Source organism: Bradysia coprophila, chromosome II (genome assembly GCF_014529535.1).
Source record: "Bradysia coprophila strain Holo2 chromosome II, BU_Bcop_v1, whole genome shotgun sequence".
NCBI classification, from domain to species: Eukaryota; Metazoa; Arthropoda; class Insecta; order Diptera; family Sciaridae; genus Bradysia; species Bradysia coprophila.
This window is the reverse complement of record NC_050735.1, coordinates 4,466,205-4,487,072: the sequence shown is the minus strand read 5'-3', so window position 1 is coordinate 4,487,072 and position 20,868 is coordinate 4,466,205. Positions and strand designations below refer to the sequence as shown.

General features: G+C 36.6%; 1 protein-coding gene across 2 annotated transcripts; it reads left to right on the top strand.

Moving 5' to 3' along the window:
- Positions 1-1,921: 1,921 nt before the first annotated feature.
- Positions 1,922-7,848, top strand: LOC119067692. 2 transcript variants are annotated; one of them, XM_037170820.1, is made up of 11 exons: positions 1,922-2,111; positions 2,394-2,562; positions 2,638-2,771; positions 2,974-3,094; positions 5,059-5,143; positions 5,215-5,449; positions 5,513-5,693; positions 5,792-6,292; positions 6,355-6,864; positions 7,491-7,630; positions 7,694-7,848. In XM_037170820.1, the coding sequence occupies exons 2-11, from the start codon at positions 2,411-2,413 to the stop codon at positions 7,813-7,815; spliced, it is 2,181 nt and encodes a 726-aa protein (XP_037026715.1). In that variant the 5' UTR covers positions 1,922-2,111; positions 2,394-2,410; the 3' UTR covers positions 7,816-7,848. The 2 variants fall into 2 exon arrangements, with proteins under 2 accessions (XP_037026715.1, XP_037026717.1); XM_037170822.1 differs by having other exon boundaries at positions 2,974-3,097; positions 5,062-5,143.
- The last annotated feature ends 13,020 nt before the right edge of the window (positions 7,849-20,868 follow it).

The following is a 20,868-nucleotide window of genomic DNA, read 5'->3' as shown; positions in this document are numbered from 1 at the left end:
TAGAGACGTCAGTATCGATAAAAAAATGTCAAAATTCTGGCGGGTTTTTACAAATCTTTCAAATTTTAGTCAGGGTTTAAACAATTTTTGGGTTGAAGTCAAAATTTGTCTATTACGAACTCTGACATGGCTGTCCTTGCATTAGCAGTCTATATTCGGTTTTAAATTTGAAAATGGATGACAATTTAAGAATTTTTAGAGTGGATTATTTACCAAAAGAATCTGTATAGTTAACCTTGTCGACTTGTCCTTGTCGCTCACCCCAACCAAATTTGCTACGCAATTTCCTTTACTTCTGCTGTTTTTCAGCTGTTCCATACTCAGAATTCTGTCACGGCTGGGGTTATCTGTATGTTTTCACATATATTGTGCTATAGGTCGCTTCCAAGTTGTTAAAACGTCATTCACAGAGGACATAACCGAAATTTTCACAAATGTGTTAAAGTGATGGCTTGAGGATGGCATCGTTCGTTTACGATTCGTCAAAAAAAAGTTTTTACAATAAGTACAGGTATTTGTAGTCATCACAAGTGTGTGTGTGTGTGTGTGTGGTGAGTTTGTGAGTAAAGATGGAACTCATGGGTTAAGTTGTCTTTATAGTACAGGCAGAATTCCTCGTCATTCTGAATTTAACAATATAATACATCGTTCACTTAAAACAGCGAATTTTCCATCGATGAGAGAACCACCTGGAATGTTCAGAGATGATAAGAAAAGAGTGGACGGAGTCACATTGATACCATGGTGTAATGGTCAATTGTTGGTCTGGGATGCGACATGTTCTGACACCTTAGCGCCGTCATACCTGCGTCTTAGTTCAAAAAAGGCTGGTTCAGTGGCAAGAAAAGCAGCAGACGTCAAGCTAAACCGTTACAAAGAGCTTTCGGATCAAGGTTATTTCATTTCACCGTTCGCAGTAGAGACGCTCGGTCCTTGGTGTGAGGAAGCTATTCGTTTCGTGGATATCCTAGGCAATTTGATCTGTGAAAGAACTGGTGAAGGAAGGTCTAAAACTTACTTGAAGCAAAGAATAGATATTGCTTTACAGCGCTCAAATGCAGCTTGTGTTATGGGAACGTTTAGGGAAAATGAATTCGAACGGTTGGACGAGATTTTTTATATACTGTGATTGATTTGTTGATTAATTTGTTAGCCAGTTTCTCTTAGCTAAGTTTCTAGTTAAGCCTTTCTCCTGTTTCTCCTGAATCAGGCCAGTTTCCATGGTTCTGGATAAATAGAATAGGGAAATTTTTGTTAAGTATAGAAGCCACTCCATGGGTGGAATTTGTTTCATAATTTGATACAAATTTAGGATGTTGAACCAAACAAAAAAATAAAAAGTTTTAGCATCTTCAAAAAAAAAAAAAATTAAACTTGCTTGACCCTGTAATTAAATAAAAGAAGCAGAAGCAAAATGAAACTGACCATTGACTGTACATAACAGGTGTGGCCGATTCTTCAAAATTGGTCGATTTTATTGGCCGTAATCAATATGTATGTCAAATTAATATGAAAATGAGTGTGTTTGAATCCGTTTTTAAAATCATTATGCTCTACCCCTTCGTACCTGCTCTAAATGATAACACTAAAAAAACTTTACGTAATTTATGAATGAAATCGAAATTTAATGAAAAATTCAACTTTGTTATATAGGGACAGTGGAAGTCAACGAAATTTGTTTCAGCTGTTTTTCAGCTGGTCCGCTCTTAGAAACAAAAGTTTTCATACGTGTTTATATATGTTTGTTTATACTGTTACAAGCCCGGACGTGGTAGTGGTAAAACCATATGAAAAGGAAGTTTCATTTTTTTTCGAATCATTTCAACATCAAGCAGTTACCCAACCCTACAGTCGATTCATTCGTTCTAGACAATACTCTCTCTTGTCCTAGATCACTTTTAGTTTCTCTCATGAATCGCGTCACCCATATGTGTGACATAAAATTCTAACGGTATCGTGTAACATCGTAGTTGTGCAATATCTCCAATTATATTTCCTCTAAAATCATTGTCCACGCCGGTTGATCGTTGTTCGTGTGTCGCGTTTGCAGTCAATTAAACTTTTGTGTGAGTTAAAAAAGCCCTATCGTCGGGAATTTGTCCTATGGTGAGGTAAGTCGATTCATTTTTGTGAGCTTTTTGTATGATTATAAACGATTTCGTCGCATTATTTACGGAAGTAGCATGCCTGTGAATTAGGGGCAAAATCCATTTGCGTTGTTGATAAAAAGGAGCTTCTGCTGTATAAACGGCGTAGTGTTCTCAATGATTTCTAACTATTTATCAACGATTCACAATCATGATATCGCCGAACAAATTCTTCATTTTGAATAGGATCACATTTCTTTTTTTCTGATCACTGCCACCACCAATTTATCCATTCATTTTCTGTAGTGTCAACCATCAACTCAATGGCTCTGCAAGAGATTGTCTGTAAAAAGTTAGTAATGCGAACGGAAAACAAAGTGCTGACTCGGATCTACCAGGCCGGTGTGAATTCGCAAGAATTTTCACGAGCTACACGCATGGAAGACATCGAAACGATTTGCGTTGCATCAGTGTGGTATGCCATCGAAGAAAGAAATGCCTTGTGGTGATAGATATTCAATTCATGTTTGCTAATTTACATATTTGGTAGTTCTGACGTTATGCAGTACACAGCAGAACTGACCAATAGGAAGAAAAAACTACGATCGATCGCCTTTTCCGAACTGGGCTACATTTGGTCGGGAATACTTTTTGTGTTTAAGCAACAGGTCACCGTTTTGTACGGTAAGTTGCGTTGTAATTAAGACAGTGGTTTTATTCATTAAAAAATAAAGTTTCCGATAAGTGTCGAATTACTGGTATATCCACCCTATATTGCGAGACTTTAATCATTGGAAAATTTTTCATCTAATTTAAACTGTTCAACGCAGGGCCATTCAATTTTCAATTGTTGAACGATGAGATTGTTACGAAATAAACATTTCAGATGAAACTTTGCGTCAAACACACTTTACAATGGAATATTTTAAGAGAAGTCAAACTGTTATCACTATGTGGCAAAAGTCAAAACCATCGTCACTGGCAAAGAAGAATCGATCGCGGAAAAACGGGTAAGGAAATCACGGTGTCCCTTCAATAAAAATGAAGTTTTATGAAAAGGTACCCACAAAGGGTGATTACTACGAAAATTAATAGAAGAAACCTCTCCAGGAGGATTTTCCTTAAAAGAATTTCTGCAACTGCGCTACGAAAACTGAACTTTTTCATGCGTGATTTTGGTGGCGATCAAAGAGCCTTTTTTTCTATGTTTTACTTTTGACCACTAGTTGTGAAATGGATTTTCATATATGCTTTTCGTCACTAGTGGTGAAATGGATTTACTTTTCACCACTCCTTCTGAACATCTGAACGTAAATAAAAATTCTGCACTGACCAAATTTACAACCACCGACACCCAATGCTTATCGAGCAACACCTCTAACCATTCGGCTATGGATATACATAATCCCAGTGAACCAATTTTTTTCGCTTCGCTCGTTTGATAACATCACATCTAGTGACAAAAACTACCACTTTTCGCAACTAGTTGCATAAATTACTAATTCTCCTGTGATGTGTGACTTATTGCCCTCGCTACTCTCTGGCCGCAACCCTCGCTCTTGTTGGAATTTCCTATTTCTCGCCAGAGGTGAACACAACGTTTTTCATGCGTGCATGTTGTGTCCTGCCGTTTTTCTCCACGAAAGAAAAACAACGGTTAGTCATACCATTTTCGAAAACATTACCAAAGTGACAGTTCGAATGAAAAAAGTTCTATTTTCTCCCCACGGGAGACAAAGTTCTGCACATTCCTCATTAGAAATGTTATTCAACCAGTCGCCAAGAAAACACAACTTTTTCGTGGCGTATTGAGGGAAGAAAATAAGGCAAAATACAACGCAAACAAGAAATAGTTATTTGTTAACCAAGGGGAGAAAATAGTAAATTCCACCAATTTTCACTTCGCTCTGGCCGCAATTTGCTCAAGGTGTAATTTCCTATTTATCCCCGAGGTGAACACAACGCTTTTCATGCTTGCGCTTTGCGAAAATCCGTATTTTTGTCCACTTTGACGAAAATAAAATAAATAGCATATTTTAGGTGAGAAAATTTTCGAAACGCTTCATACTAGACAAAATAAGGACTTTCGCATCGCTAGCATGAAAAATACTATTGAAACAGTTTCCATTTCACAGTCCAAAATGAAGGTCTTTAGAGAGTCCCCCACAAAGTTATTATAGAAATAAAAGAGGATAGATCTGCAAGGAGTTTAAACCAGGTATCAGTTGAGTCCAGGGGCTTTTTAAAGGAATTTAATTTTTAAAATTTCACGAATTTTGTTTTCTGTTAGATCTCATTCCGAAGTAATCAGTTAAGCTCAAAGACATGAACAACAACTAAAAAGGCCGAGGGATGACTCACTTCTAGATTAAATGGATTAAATGGATTAAATGGAATAAAAATTGGATTAAATAGGAAAAAACTTAATTTTACAAAATAGAAGTTAGAAGTCTTAAAAATGGTTGATTTTGATTGAACGACGTACGACAACTTATACTACAACGTTAAAAAGCGTAAAATTCCACTTTTAGAAGTTTTTGGTGTAAAATGGAATAAATGGATTAAATAAATTTAATACCATTTTTACCAAAAAAAAATATCTATACCTCACGAGTACTTAAACGCCCTGGAGAACGTGCAGATCTAATTTTCGTAATTAGTTTACAAATTTTTTAGGTGGGTAGCCTAATTATTTCGGTAAAACTAAATGGATTAAATGGATTTAATGGATTAAATGGAAGTGAGTCACCCCTCGAAAAAGGCAGTAAAAACAACATTTACGATGCAATCTGTTGTGTTTTTAGATGAAATGACGAAAAGTGATGGAAAAATTTTTGGAAATTTAATTTCCTTAAAATAGGTTGAGTCCGATTCCGATCAGATCCTTCACCAAGACTTTATTTCGACTGAGGGACAGCGTGAAATACAGTTTCAAATTGTAAGATCCTATTAACTGAACACAACACCTTTTTAGTGACCCAATTGAGCATTTACCAGCGAAGCGCGTAAGATTCTCTCATGTCGAATTTGATTGGCAATTTCCAGATGACAATGGGGTAAGTGAAACACTGAAGTTCAGTGACTGAACATGGTGATCCCAACAATTTTCAAAAAAAAATAATTAAAGGTCGACGACGAATCTACAATTAAAATCTTGCAAAGTTCGAAAGTAATGACCCGAGAGCAAATTTCGATTCGAGAAGTAATTTCTGAACCATTGCCGGATGACCTAACCGAGTGCGATGGATTCGAAGCGGCTGAAAGTTGCAGCACGCAAAATTTTCTGGAAATTAGAGACTTAGTTGCACAAGGTCGAAGCATAGTGAACGCCATCCAGAGTGAACGCGTCTCCATGATGGCAGGTAAATTCGATTGTGTACATTCCACACAATTCATTTTAAATTGAAGTTTTTCTATTGGTTCAGCGGACGGTGATCCGTACGAAGAAGATGATTATTACGCACCAATGTCACCCCAACCATTAAGCCCACTGCCTCAACCTCCACTCTCTGACATTGAAAGATGTAATGAAGAGTTGGACGTATATATCCCAGATCAGGATGAAAATGTCGAAATGAACATTCAGAGGGCTGAAAGTGCATCAAGGTAATATTTGAATAGTTGCTAATATTTCAATGCGGTTCTTATTTTGGAATAGATGGAACAGATTCACATTGAAAGTGTTCACATAATTGTCATTTCAGCGATGGTATTCAATTGGCACCACTTCCCCGCCGACTTCTGTTGGGAAGACGAGCTAACAAGGGAAAAAGTCGTAGACGTTTATTCGATGACTTTATACAGATTCGGCACGAATGTGATAAAGAGACTGGAAGGAAACTCATGCGGTGCACCGATTCAAGGTCGGACTCTATTACGCAGGAATACATAATGCTTCAGTTGAAACTGATTAACTTTCGTAAGCCGGCCCATGCATTTCGATCGCTGCAGCCTCGAAGCGTAATGGATACAGCTGCAATGATGGTGGGAATGAAGCGTGTACAGAAAGCAAAGCGAAGGGAACCGGATGACTTGAACATGGTTCAAGATTTCTTAAACTCAAATCGTCAGGAAGGTGAACAACTGGAAGATATACCGTTGGAACATTTGCAACGAGAGGATCAAGCACGGCAAAATCGAAAGCGTAAGAGCTCCAGTTCTACTTATGATATGATTGATGGAGATCCTCAGGCTTGCGATGAAAGGTCAGTGTCGTAACTAAATTTTCAACGGAACGACTTTCACAGTTTGTTTGCCTCTTTCTCAGATTACCACAAGATGAATTTTGCGATCTGGACTTTGGATATCAGGACGATGATTCTATGGACATTCCGGATGAGGCCGAGCCTATCCTAGAGCCAGATTCCATCTGTGATCCTGAGCCAATCGTTCAGCCGGAGGAAAACTACGAACATGTTCCTGAACATGAACCGAATCTACCGAGTGTTCACCGTTCTCCCATAGTTGAGCGTCAATCTCCAGTAATTGAGTGTCGATCTCCAGTAATTGAGCGTCGACCTGCAATAGTTGAGCGAAAATCTCCAGCAATTGAGCATCGATCTCCAGTTAGCCAGCGTCAAGCTCCAACAACTGAGCATCAACAAATGTCCACCCCGGTTCCAAATGTGCTAAGGACGCAGAACTTTCGTCTCGAAAGCGATATTATTCCACGCAGAGTGCTACAACTGTTGAATCAGTTTATAACTGTTAGCGCCACAAACGAGCTATGCAGGTCCGGATCGCAAGTGGCGTTAATGCTGAACAATCAGAAGAACAGGTAAGCGAATGCTTTTGGTACTGTTAATGGAAGTCTCTCTGAAATCAGTAAGACAGAAAATTCTTTTATTCCTGACTGCTTCCTTAACTACTTCACTCCAGTTCAGTTAGTGAATTTTAGCTCCACCAATCTATTGTAGATCATCGTTGTAGTTCGATGAATTCGATCTTTTATACTAAAGTGAGGTCACCAATGCTACGTATAGTCGTTGTTACATTTAACGTTATCTCATTCCTCCAATCTCTAAAGCCAGGTTAATCGATGATGCTTATCTTCATTCTTCTGGGTCCAGTTTTTCAGATCAATTTTGGGACATTTGGTGAAGAGTTCGATGTCTTAACTTTTCGACCCAATTTTGAATAACTAGAATTTTGAGTCACTGGTCAGACTCAATAATGGCTCATGGGAAATGATAGCTAATGTCATTTTAATGAGCACGTTTTAGCTGGTGAAGTAGTAGACTTGGCATTAATCTGTTGGAAGCACTTAGTTCAATATCAAAAACAGACTCGTTCTATTTATATCGGTAATATGTTCGCCTTGCCGTATGTGAAAGATCTGAAGCACCAATTTCTTTCGAAATGCAAATCCAGACATTTCATGTGTACCAATTAACACATTTTCAGGGAGAGCTGGGGATTAATCGGAGTGCTGCAAAATCTATTCCAGCTCTGGTATAAAAACGTTTATCCGCTCGGTATGATGGACTTACTATATCCTGAAAAGAAGAAACTAGCCGCAGCTTTGGCATTTTATTCAATCATGGGTAATTCATTATGAAAATGGCGTCCACTGGTTTTGATTGTTCCTAACTTTTGAACATTTTCAGAATTGAATTCGCCGCGCATTGGGCTGATTGTAATCGAAAAAGTGGAAAATTCCAATGCTATTCACAACATTGCCATGTCGGAAAAGTTAATGGAATTTTTGCGGAAAGGTAATCAGACTTAAGTGTCGAGGATGGCAGAATTTTGTTTGTATCTCGTTACGTGTATCTTAAGAAGATTTTTTTTTTATTTTGTCATTTATTCTTTTTTGTAAAATTCGGTGAATTATCTATTTTTGAGGAAAACTATTTAATCGAGTCATTTATCGTTGTTGATGTAAATATAATTCCAAAAGTTATAAATGTTCGCATTTTATTAAAAAAAAATCAGCTTCTGATCATCTCGGTGACCAAAATCGAATTACGGAAGAAATTGTCATCGGCGAATCACCAAAGATTCACTGAAGATTGAAACTTTGCATAGATAGATCAGATCCGTTTCCATTAAGTCAAATGTTTCCTAAATGTCGTACAAATTGCAAATAGCTTAATCATGAAAGTTCACTGCCCAAATAAGACTTGAGACATTTGTAATATGCGGCCAAAACATTTTCAAAAAAGGAAGGCCGGCCATCCCGGCCATTCTTTGTCTTTGTCTTTATACATTGAAACATTGAAATTTAGAGGCTCGGAACATGTCAGCTTGATTTGAATCTGATCGCACCTGAACCTGAATTCAAAACTTTTACCTGACCTGAATTTATCTGAAATCTGAAAATTAAAGTCAGTTTATGGCCGCATACTACACATAAATTTCAGATAAATTCAGGTCAAGACAGTTCGGTCGCGGGGAATCTGGTACCTGGTGACAAAAGAATGCACTTTTAAACTACGTAAAAGGTGAACTCGCACACGCAATGTTATTGCTGCAAATGCTTTTTAGCCATTTCATCGACTTGATGACTCCTTTTACAAAATTTTGGTATCGAAAAATCGTGTGCGAGTTCATCTTTTACGTAGTTTAGCACCAAATTACCTCACGCCGACAGTTCAGAGTCAATTATTTTCAGGACGACTTGAATTTCAGGTTCAGGTCAAAAAAAGGAACCTGACCTGATCCGAGTATTCCAGACTCGAGCATTGTAGCTCGACTTACGCTCTAGTCAAGAATTCTAGCTCATAATACAGTCTACTGATATACAATAATTTGGTTTGGTTGGCGTTCAAGTCTTATATATCATGTTTTAGTAACGGCTTTTCAGTTGAGTCAACGCACCTCAAGCATGAGTGGCACATTACATCGTTTATTTTATCATTCATTTTACTATATAACCTAAACCGTAGATCATCGCTTATGTTTAGGGATAAATGACATCCGCTTTTTCCAGTGCTGTCAGCAGATTTAAATCATGCGTTATTGAAAGTTAATGTGAGTTTTACCACCTAATTAGGGGGTCTATTTGGGTGGGTTGATTCAAATCTGCTGGAAGATGGTGCGCTGAGTTCGCATTTACTTCAAACATACATAGTCTCAGGGTAGGTCATTACAAGTGTGTTCAAGGCACTTTCGTTGACCTGAGAATCTCAAGGCTACTCTGCTCGTAAATTCCATTGACAAATTTTAATTGTCTGGAAAATAAGTGTCGACTCTAAAAAAATGGGGCAAAATTTTTCGTAAATTGATTGATAAATTCAAAGTTGGCAAAGTAATTCCGAATACTTCCCTCCAAGATGACATCTCTCAAATCACAACCTATTTCGGATTACACTTCTGATATGTGTAATCAATGAAAATTTATGTATTTGGGTTAAGTGGTTCGTACATTCGCGATAAAAATCAATGTCAGAATTTATATTCATCCGAATCATAAATGTGGGAAGAAGGGGATACTTGAGTCTGTGTTTCACTTTCTGCATGGAAATGGTGTGTGTATGGCATATCATGGAAAGTTTTATAGCATTATGAATATTTGTTTTTCTACATGAAGATGAATGGTCTCTGTTGCCGCATAATATATTATGTATTATCGCGATCTGAACAATATGGCTGGGTGTAACATTTTGTTGGTTCATAAGATTGTAATGTGAGAATAAATATAATTTTATGCTAGCAACTTGGATATAAAATTACTCGTAAAATGAGTGTGTTCATTTGAATAAAACGCGATAAAAGATGTCCTTTGTGTGGGGATTTCAGATAGATCAGATGTAGGTAACGTGATTGCGGCGCTAATCAAATTTTCCCGTTGGTATAGGAGTACAAATACAAATCCATCTACCTATAACTGACATTGCGAAAATCGTCCCAAAGGTATGTGCGACAAAGTCCAGCCAACGCAGCTCTCTATCAACTGCAAACACATTGTTTACAAAATTAGGAGGCCTAGAATAGCACAACATGCGCTTCTAAATTTCATTACATTGCTCCTAGCACTTCACACACTTCTAACGTAATGGTATACTACTATACATTTTCAAGGAAGTGAGTCATGATTGCACGAGTTTAAATGTGTCCGAGAGTATACTTCTGAGTGTGAATGTTCGTGGAACGAGTGAAACCGAAGGCGGAACGAGTGGAATCATTTCCCTTCAATCAATTAAAACAATGGTTATTTGTGTACCTGTTTTGGACGATTGATTTTAGGCAATTTCGCGGATTGTAGGCCGAACGAAGTGAGGCTTACAAGCGAAAGTGCCTTAAATCAACCGTCCCAAACAGGTGCACTTGTAAGTTTTCATGCAGAGGGCCGGCAACCCGAGAAAATTCGAAAAATTGCCCTCATTTTCGGCCCGAAGCATGAAAAATGCATTTTCGTCTCACTTCGTTCGGGCAGCCACATGTGAAAAATCCTAAAACCCGCTTTCATGTAAGGGGACGAAAACAGGAGAAAATTTCTGCAAAACCACCGTTTTCAGTACCGACACTAACGACACAATCGTTACGTAATAGTACATTACATCCTTGTTTGGAGATTTTTATTTTGCCGAGAGGGAAGTTTGTAGCCAGAGCCGAAGGCGAGGGTTATAATCCATCGTTGGCAAAATAACAATCTTCAAACAATTACGTAAGGTATTTTACGTGCGAAGCCCAGCGAAAATGAAAATTATCACAAGTGTCAACGGTGTGTCGCTTGCGAAAATTTCTCTTTCGGATGGTGCTGAAAGTAAATAAATATTACAGTCATAGGTACATGCGATGGTAATAGTATGTAAATATTTATTTAGGCAAGTGTGAGGTTTGCGGAATTCGTAACGAGTCGAAGGCAAGTGGAGTAATCACACGTGCCTAAACAAGCATTTACAAGCAGTGACGTAACACATTTTACATGTTTGTGGACGGTAAGCGCATTTTTCCTGTCACAAGCAGTGATGTAAAGTGCACTTTACCGTGCATAAGCATGTAAAGTACTGCAACATCATAGTCAGAATGGTGATGTAAAGATGTTACTACCGAAATTTGTATCATACACAGCAAACACAAATTAGCGGGCGCCGATGCGATAAAGTGATTTACAAGCGAACGATATCCAATTTTAGCTCTCCTAATTTCGTGAACTATGTGTATTCGGTTGCTGGAGAGCTGCCTTGGTCCAGCTTTTTTATTACCAGAACCAATTTTTCACGAAACTCTCAATTTCATTGTAAACCTTGAAAATTTCACCACTAACCCCAATACAATCAACAAACTTGTATTACATTTAACTTGGCGAAAAGTTTTACTGAAGGCCACCAAGTACAATAACGTTCAACTGGAAAGCAATTACAGTTTCAAAATTGAAAATTAAACGCGGAAATTGCTGGACAGATCAATAGACGTATAATAATTGTAGCAGAATACAATGGATAAATTGTGTAAAATTTCGGTATAGTTTCGTACGATTGCAATTCAGCATTTTGCGCTAAACTTTTAATGACTTTCGCCGAACTTTGCCAAAACTTTCGACTTTCAGAATAACATTTATGTGAAATTATCTCCGCGTATATATTGTCGGTGGGATTGGATGGTAGCTCGTAGCATTGTTCGCAGTGTGCTGCATTCCTCTCATTATTAAATTTACTTCCTTCCAACTGTGATTGTGATTAAAATTTTCTTTATATTATTTGTTGGTTTATCTTAAGCTATCAGAATACGAAAACTTGAACTGTTCCAGCTAAATAATCGAGCGCAGTTTTTAACAGTAATTAAAAATGCTTTGAAAAGATTTCCGTTTTGTTTGTGAAAGTATCTTCAGACGCATTTACCCGCTTCACATAAATTGACATCGTTATTTCGTTTCTTACATGTAATTTCATAATTAAGAAAACTTCATCCCAAACACATATCTTTGTTTTCATTGTGCCAAAATGGTTACATTACATAGTCACGTACTCTTTCAATTTGTTTTCTTTTTCGTTTAATATAGAGTTAATGTTTCAGTGCGATAGGCAACATAACACACGGAAGCTGTTTGCCAAGTGTATTATGTCTTAAAAGGATTACTCATTCGTAATTTACCAATATCGACGATCGACCTTTAAAGACTTATATGAAATCCTTAAGTTTTCGAATGTCTTCGTTCATGTTCGAAAGAACCCCTTGTGCCTTCAAAATAATAATGAAAGCGCTTAATAGAGACAAAGAAAATGGAACTCTCGTGGCGGTAACGTGGCGACAATTTCATCCACAGCAACGTCGCTTACGTGATATTTCATACGAATCGAGCAGCATCGCCTACGCCATTTACACAGAAATATTATTGAGGTTATGGTTCTGTGGATGAAATTTGACAATTCATATGGCCTTGGAACAAACCTATGAAGTACATCCTATGAAAAAACTGTGGCGCCTCTACAGGCCAACCAACTTGTCCCATACGCGGGTGACACACCACGTTTCATATAAAAAATTCACCACACCAAACAAATTCAGTTTTGGTGAATTTGTTTGTATGTAAGTTATCGCATCGCAAGTGTCACATCTTATACTTGCGATAATTTTCATTTTCGCAGGGTGCTGAAATTAAATCCATTACATAACTCAGCATAAAAAATTAAAAGTCTCGTTTTCGTGTGGTTATTGACCTCGGCTACGTCTCGGATCAACAAAACTCACATGAAAACTATACTTTTCATCCCCAGACTATTCGCCTAGTCGGTTGGCCTGTAGAGGCGCCACATTTTTTTATAGTACTTCAACCTCGCTGGACTATTTTTTTGTGTAACAACTTCACATTGATTCATTCCCATGAAATGTCACAGCAGTGAAGTCAGTGAAGTGAAAAAATAATTGAGTGACAGCAGTTTTTTTTATGAAGAAAAGTACTAAATTGTATTAGATTTTACACTTAGTTTCTAAACTCCTATTGAGCAGATAGGCAGATAATAGTTATTTTCCTAACATTCTCAAAGGCTTTTTTAGCGAATGAGAGGATTCCAACACAAGCCGGAGGAGAGTTCTGGTATCGAATTCGCTAAAAAAGCCTTCCAGCATTAGTAAAATACAACGCGACGAAATTGAATATTTCAACACTAGTTAGAAACATGATTTTATCATACTCGCACCATGTTGTGACGTCACTATTATTTATCTAGACTGATAAATTGGAAATAGTGTAAACTATTGTTGTTTTCGCGCACATGATAACTTATATTTTATCGATACATGATAAGTGGTACGCATCAATCTCACCGGAATATGACTGTGGACACCCCAATCAAACGATATCTGTCATTTAGTGAACGAATGTGAGGCACGAAAGTTTGCTGGAGGAATCTATGAACTTAATAGTGCCACGGATAATGTAATTGAATGGCTGGACAAATTGGACGTTGAACTATGAACGGACTGTTTTTGTGAAATGCGTAAGCTCAAAACTCTTATCTTGTTGTTCTTTTTACTTTCAACAACGCACTTGGTACTCTAAATAGTATACTGAAACTTGACAGTGCTCCATACAAAATTTTACACTGTAAAAAGAGTGGGGATAAAATTTCATTCAATATAGTACTCTATTTGGCAGCTGTCATTAATAGCACTTTTGCTTGAAGTGCGTTGCTTTCAACCTTCTTTTCTGTTTTTTTTTCTTTATTTTTTTATTTCTTGTTTTTCACGAATTTGAATTTGAATGATCAATTTATTTTGACTAGTCGAGCCTAGAGAAACGAACTTAGGTGTAATAAACGTGTAAAAATGTTGTGCTACGATCCTATACGAGTAAATAAATCGATACATGAGACGGACAATCGAGAGTTTTGTCTCATCTAATAATCTAATGTTATACAGTGTGATAGCTAGGGAGATAAAAAAGACATTATTGAAAATCGCAATCGCCCTAATATCGTGTCAAAAAATATTTCCTTCTCTTCCAAAAAATGTTCAATTTTCCAGTACACTGTAAAATATTTCTATTTGTTATACAGTTGATTCAACAGGGATTCCATTCTGACATTGATCTGATAGCAAAAACGAATTCAACTTTACATATGACAAAAGTTTAAGGAAATTAAATTTAAAGTTTGTTTGCGAACTTTAGATTTCCTTCATCGAGAAAAGGGATTCTCTTTGCGAAAACTATACTTTCACATCAATTCGATATCAGGCATACGATTTAGAGAAGTTAAACAATGTAAATGAATGAAATCTTCAGAAGATTTATTTACTTTGCTGTTTCTAATGGTTGAATATCTGGCAATCTAAGTGATTTAGAGGCAAACTGATGAATAAATTGAAATGGGTAACAATATTCCTTGCCATCTGAATGAATAAGCATTTCAAATCTTAATTGATTCATATTATGCCTTCTACACGTTGTTCTAATTAATAAAGAAAAAAATCCAATCTAAAAATTGAAATTCTCGTTTAACACTCATTCGACAGCAAAACATTTCCGTTTAATCCAATCATACCATCCAACTGATGATAATCAGCAAAAAAATGTTTTAATGTACACTGACATGGTAGCAATTCACCCTCGTATTAGCGTAAAATTAGATTCGTTGAGTGTTTTTCAAAACGTGTAGGAAAATCAAATGGCAAATAGCTTCATTGCATAATTTAAATTTCAACCATTCGGTTTGTTCATGTCAATTTGGCGTCGAAATTTAATACATCCTGGATGGGATCGAGAAAAAAATAATTCTTCAACCCCCTGCAAACGTGACTATGTGAAATAATTAAATGCTCAATTATGTGTTAAATCGGTTGGAGTATAAATAGACATATTAAATTAGAACACTAGTTGACTGTAGCTGGGTGACGGTTTTGTTAAAAACGATTTTTGCAATTGCTGCTAATTAAATTAAAATTCTACACGGGATATATATACATCCATCCCACTACAATATAATACCTTATTTTCCGTAAACCAGATACAATCAACTCAAAAGCTCACAATTAAATTTAATATACGAAAATGGCAACTTGAAAGTTTTTATCATTCAAAAAACACTCTCCACCAATTTATTGCAAACAATAAAAAAGAAAATTTTCACCATTTTCGTCGGATATAAATTTGAATTTCCCTGACTTTATTTTATTTATTAAATTCAGCTAGAGAAACATATGGCGTTAGACGGCCGAAAACAAGAAGAAAAGAATGAGAAACTCAAATAAATTACTAGCGACTCCGGTACATATTTGTGGTGCGACATTGTGATTCGATTTTGACTCAAAATCAAGACTACGGTTTTGGTTTATGTCAGGGGAGAGCCTGATTTGTGGCTGACGAAAAATAGTGAGATAGAACAAAAACCTCAATTGCACAGATCACGATTACATTTTCTGGAAAAGACGATACACGTTTTGTCCGATAAATTATTACCAGAACTTCGTATTTTAATAAATTATCTCCATTAGTACCCATATATACAGTGTGGCATCGCAATCGCTGGGACCACGTATAATTTATTATACGCGCGCTTAATGTTATTGTGTCCAATGCATTCCCCAATTTCATTGAATTTTCCAACCATAAACCGATACATTTTCCGATAGATACAATTCTTTTGACTTGGTAACCATTCAAAATGAAAATATCGCAAATAATATGGTCAAGTTGGGTGATTATTTTTCAGTTTTTCGTGGAACACAACTGAAAATGGTTAACCAAACAATTCCAATAAATTGTATGTATCGTATCTGGTATGGTAAGAGATATATACATTGTGTGCGCATACAATGCATTTCTGCAAATGCACTGCGAAAACTGAACTTTTTCATGCGTGATTTGGGTGGCGATCGAAGGTTTCGTCACTAGTGGTGAAATGGATTTACTTTTCACCACTACTTCTGAATATCTGAACCATTAACCGTAAATAAAAAATCTGCCTTGACCAAATTTCGAACCGCCGACACCAAAACCCAATGCTTATCGAGCAACACCTGTAATCATTCGGCTATTGAGATATATAATCGCAGTGAACCAACTTTTGAAGCGTACATAAATGCAGTCTACTTGATCGTTCATACAATATTTTGTTGATACAGTAGAATGTATGTTAAAGGTAATGAAAGTAGATAACAGGTATGGTAGATTGGCGAATTCGTCTTAAACGCACTCACATTTTATGTCAAAATAATATGAAAATGAGTGCGTTTAAGTACGAAAATCAAATTTTTATGTCCTCCAGGCGGACAATAGACCATACGTGGTTTACACTTTCATTGGTTAAAGATAGAGTTATGTTTTGCATTTCAAAAGTTCATTTTTCGCAGCTTGTTGCAGAAAACATTGTATGCAACAGTGCAACACGATGCGAAAGTGGTAGTTTTTGTCACACGATGTGTTTGTAGTGACAAAAACTACCATTTTTCGCAACTAGTTGCATAAATAAGTATTTGTATACAATCCACATTTCGATTGCATTATGCATTATGGTCTCGCTAAGATAGGAACGTTCGTTATGTGGTGACGGTTTACACATAGGATGTATTAAACAGAAACGGGTGAAATGTATCCAGGTATTTTAGTGGTTCGTTCGGTCGATATTATTGTTTAAATGTTTTTGTCATTGTTAATGAATACAATTTTTTTGTTCTGTGTTTTCATAATTGAATTGCATTCAAACTGAAACTGATAAATCTAGGACAACGACAAACCGTAAGGCAGTATTGAGGCAATAAAAAGGCTGATCTCAAACTATGTACCTCCTATCACAATCTCAAACATACAGGATGAAAAGGTGCACCATGGAAACACCAATACACGTTATAACATCTTGCCATGATCAATTTTACAGAGGTAGAATCGATTGCGACGAGTTTATAAATCGAGCAAATGGTACTCAACAGCATCCGTAACGTCATGATGTAAGAAACTTCACACCAGACCAACTAAGACAAATTTAATTTTATGGGCATGCGAAAGAGATCCAAGGGAATGGTCAACATTGCGTTAAATGGTTTGTTACTTTTCTTACATAGAGTAGCAGGTAGTTAATCGTAAGATAGAGTTGAACCACCGCCACAAAAATGAAGGACAGCTGGAGTAAATTTCGTAATATTTCCGTCGGTGTTGCACAAGGTTCGAAGATGGGGCCTCTACATTTCATAATTTACATTGCCGATGTTCTCACTCTTGGACTGATTGGTAAATTAATATTGTACGCTGACGATACCGCTCTGTACTATGCTTGTGAGACGGCGGAAGAACTTGAACGCACAATGCAGGACGATATGGTAGCTCTACACAGTTGGCTCTGTCAAAACGTCCTCACCATGAACACCACAAAGACTTGAACATCAGTATAGATGGTGTGGTGATTAAACGTGTGAGTACGTTCAAGTATCTTGGGCTTGTACTTGATGAAAGTTTGTCGTTTAAGCAGCACATCGAACATGTTAAAAATAAAATTCGGCCGTTCATCCCACTCATGTGGCGTAAAGCAAAATACATTTCGATTGATAAACGTAAGCAACTTTATTTTGCTTACGTCGAGAGTAACATCTCATACATGCTGCCCATATACAGCGTCGAATCGAAGACGAAACTGCAGGAATTACAGAGAATACAGAACCGCTGCATAAAGGCCTAATGCCATCTACATCGGTCCACGCCATCGACGTTCTTGTAATCAATCAGCATACTTCCGGTCGAGAAATTGGCAGTTGTCGAACGTATCACCTACATCCACAAAATCATCAACTCGCTTACAAAGAATAACTTCGACGTCCGGTTTAATCATGAGACTCATTCATATCGGACCCGTCAAGTGAACCAACTGCATTGCTCCGACAAACATCCCGCTTTGATGCAATCGATGATGGAATACAACAGGTTCTGTGGTGGCCTTTGACACCTGACGAGCATAAAGTCTTTCAGATACAGAGTCAAGTTTGACGTCATGAAAGTCAGCGATCGAAAATACAGTGTGATATCGCTTTATGTTTTCCTTAACTGATTCGAAATTTAGTGCTGCCTTTGTGATGATTATTTTTTGTGATATTTGTTTTTTATGTAACCTTCTAGTCCCTTAATTATCCGAATTAATCTAATTTATTTATCTATTTTGTTTTTCTTTGACAAATCTCTTTAAGAGGATTGATCTATCGACCTAAATGTATTTATCTTTGTATGTATATGTATAAATCATCGTTCGTATCCCACACACGTCAGTCAAGGGATGATAATAAAGAAATCGTAAAAAAAAATTGCAGCCTCTGGATTCGCACTTTACGGCAAGAAAACTCTGTAAGTCCTTGCGAGTCTTTGTTGCATAATTTTTTCAAGTTGATCATAATGAAGCAATGTCTGCGTAAAAACTGAAAAATAAGGACCAATCACAAATCGGTAGACATCGCATCGGTACACTTCTTAAAAACTGTTTGAAATTCCTTTTTTTTGAGTTTTTCAATTAAAACGAAGCTATATTCATAAATTGAGTTAGAATTAAAGAACTTCACAAAAAGCTGAGACAATTGTCTTTGTTTCTTCCCAGTTTAATCCTTTCACATTATATCCAACGGAAATAGCACAATACCCATTATACATAAGAAACACTCATCTAAAAACCTACATAGTACCTAACGAAGCTTTCCACTTCAATTTGTGTGCACCAAAACGAAACGAACGTTTCGCTGGAGATGGAGAAAAAAGAGCTTTTCAAGCAGATGTTATAAATGTAGAGTAACAGAAAATGGAAAATAAACAAAGTCTCAGATACGAAAATAATTACAGGCCATGTTGCTTTGGACATAATTAATTAATTGTGTAAATGATTGTGATTTTAATTGTGTGATTATTGTGACATTTTGTTTGGGGGTTGGGTGGTCTTATCGATGACGAGGGTTTCATTGTATATATAGAGGTCTTCTTATATCAATAGATCGACTAAAACGATGAAAATGATAGTGTTGTTTACTTCGAGGTTTACTTTGGTCTATTGACTATTGACTATAAAGCTGAGAACCTTGACAAAATCAGACATTTCAATTAAGTAATTGCTCTTGAGTTTGCTTATAGAAGGAGAGAGAAAAAAAACACGAGGAAATCTGGATATGATCACATAATTGGGCAATTTAATGTTGCAACTTGTTCGTAGACTAGGATGTTATGGAATCTATTCGCCTATTGATTGAGGAGGACGAGCTGCTCATTTGTTCAGGAGAATAATAACTACAGAAACTACGGCCAAGAGGACTTTTAAAAAAAGTCACTCCTAAATAGCTATGTCGCCAGATGCAAGTGTAGATAATTGATGAATGTTTAAAACAAAAATGTAGACGAATAAATCAAGGTTAAAAATTAATACCAACCGATCTGGTCACTTCGCTTAAGTCCATCATCGTTCGTAGTACAAACGTATAGTGAAATCTCAAAAGACTACTAGTTTTTCGGCTTTTTTTGTTTGAAATGTAGCTTAAGAATAAGAGCCTTGAAACCATCAATAGTATTTTACAATACTATTTTTTTCCTTACAGTCGAAAGTGACGAATTACATCACTAGGGAAAACAACCGTTACTTTCCTTCTCGACCGTTTACTTTCCCTACCGACCGATCATATCGTAACTCACCAATACACTCTCACGTATACAGAAAAGTATTTTATTAGGCTCACGATGTGTATTATGACGGCCTACACATCTAGATCCTAATAAAGTACTTTGCACCTCGATTGCATAAATAACTATGACACAACAAGGGATAAAAAGTTGAAAAGTACAGTTTTCGTACGAAAACTAGACAAACTAGACAAATTTCTTGTTTTCCCTAGGTTTGTAATAAGCCACTTTCGACCCTAGGGAAAACAAAAACATGTAAAAATAGTATATTACTATACAAGGGAAGGACTTTCGCTTGTAAGCCTCACTTCGTTCGGCCTACAATCCGCGAAATTGCCTAAAATCAATCGTCCAAAACAGGTACACAAATAACCATAACCATTTCAGATCTGAGAGGATTACATTTAAAGGAAATGACAACGACACCTGAATCGTTAATATTCACCGAACAAATGTGAATCGGGCTGTAGGTATTTTAAAATCAATCAAAATATTTTCCACTCCGCCATAATCCGAGCAATAATCAATATTTTGTTCGCTCGTTGCGAAAATAAATTCATCTTAAAAGTTCCAATTTGTCATATCAAAGAAAAATAACTTTTTTTTTAAATCACAAAGAAGAATTTTTTGTGCTTTAGTGTCATAGTTACAATATTCTACAATTTAATAAAAAAAATGCATTCATCTCTTAGGTCATGAAAATGTGAAAACGAAGAACGAATTACTAACCAACGCGCGACAAAAGGATTTTTTTATCATTGCTAAACTGTAAATGGAGCTAAGTTAATTCCATTCCAGCTGGTACTCTAATATGCTTGAGAATTACTGCACATAAAAGCAACGATTTTTGTTTGAAACAAATATCAGTGTTTGATGCATTAGCGGAGTTGCATCCCACACATTTTTGCTTTACTTAATCACACTGCTTATATTAATTTATGCAACTCAGCATCAAAAGTTGCAAACTTTAGATTCCTTTTTTTTTGCATGAATCGTTATGAATCTCAGTGCAAAGTGCTGCGTTGACACAGAATATCATAGCATGTCAAACAATTGTAAGCTCGTCTTGATAATCCTCGTCTAGGGGTATATAATCTCCAATGAAAGCGTTTCCACTTTCATTGCCTCTTGTCATATTTATGCATCTAGAGCCTCATGAAGTACCTCACACTCGATGTCATAAATAACCATTGAACCTCTATAATATACTCACTCACCTATAATATACTCACAATGTACGGTCGCTTTTACCAACCAACC

Coding starts and splice junctions, on each gene's coding strand:
- LOC119067692 (XM_037170820.1), top strand. CDS start 2,411: ATGGCTCTGCAAGAGATTGTCTGTAAAAAGTTAGTAATGCGAACGGAA. Junction 5,144..5,214: donor AATTTCCAGATGACAATGGG/GTAAGTGAAACA, acceptor AAATAATTAAAG/GTCGACGACGAATCTACAAT. Junction 6,293..6,354: donor CCTCAGGCTTGCGATGAAAG/GTCAGTGTCGTA, acceptor CCTCTTTCTCAG/ATTACCACAAGATGAATTTT.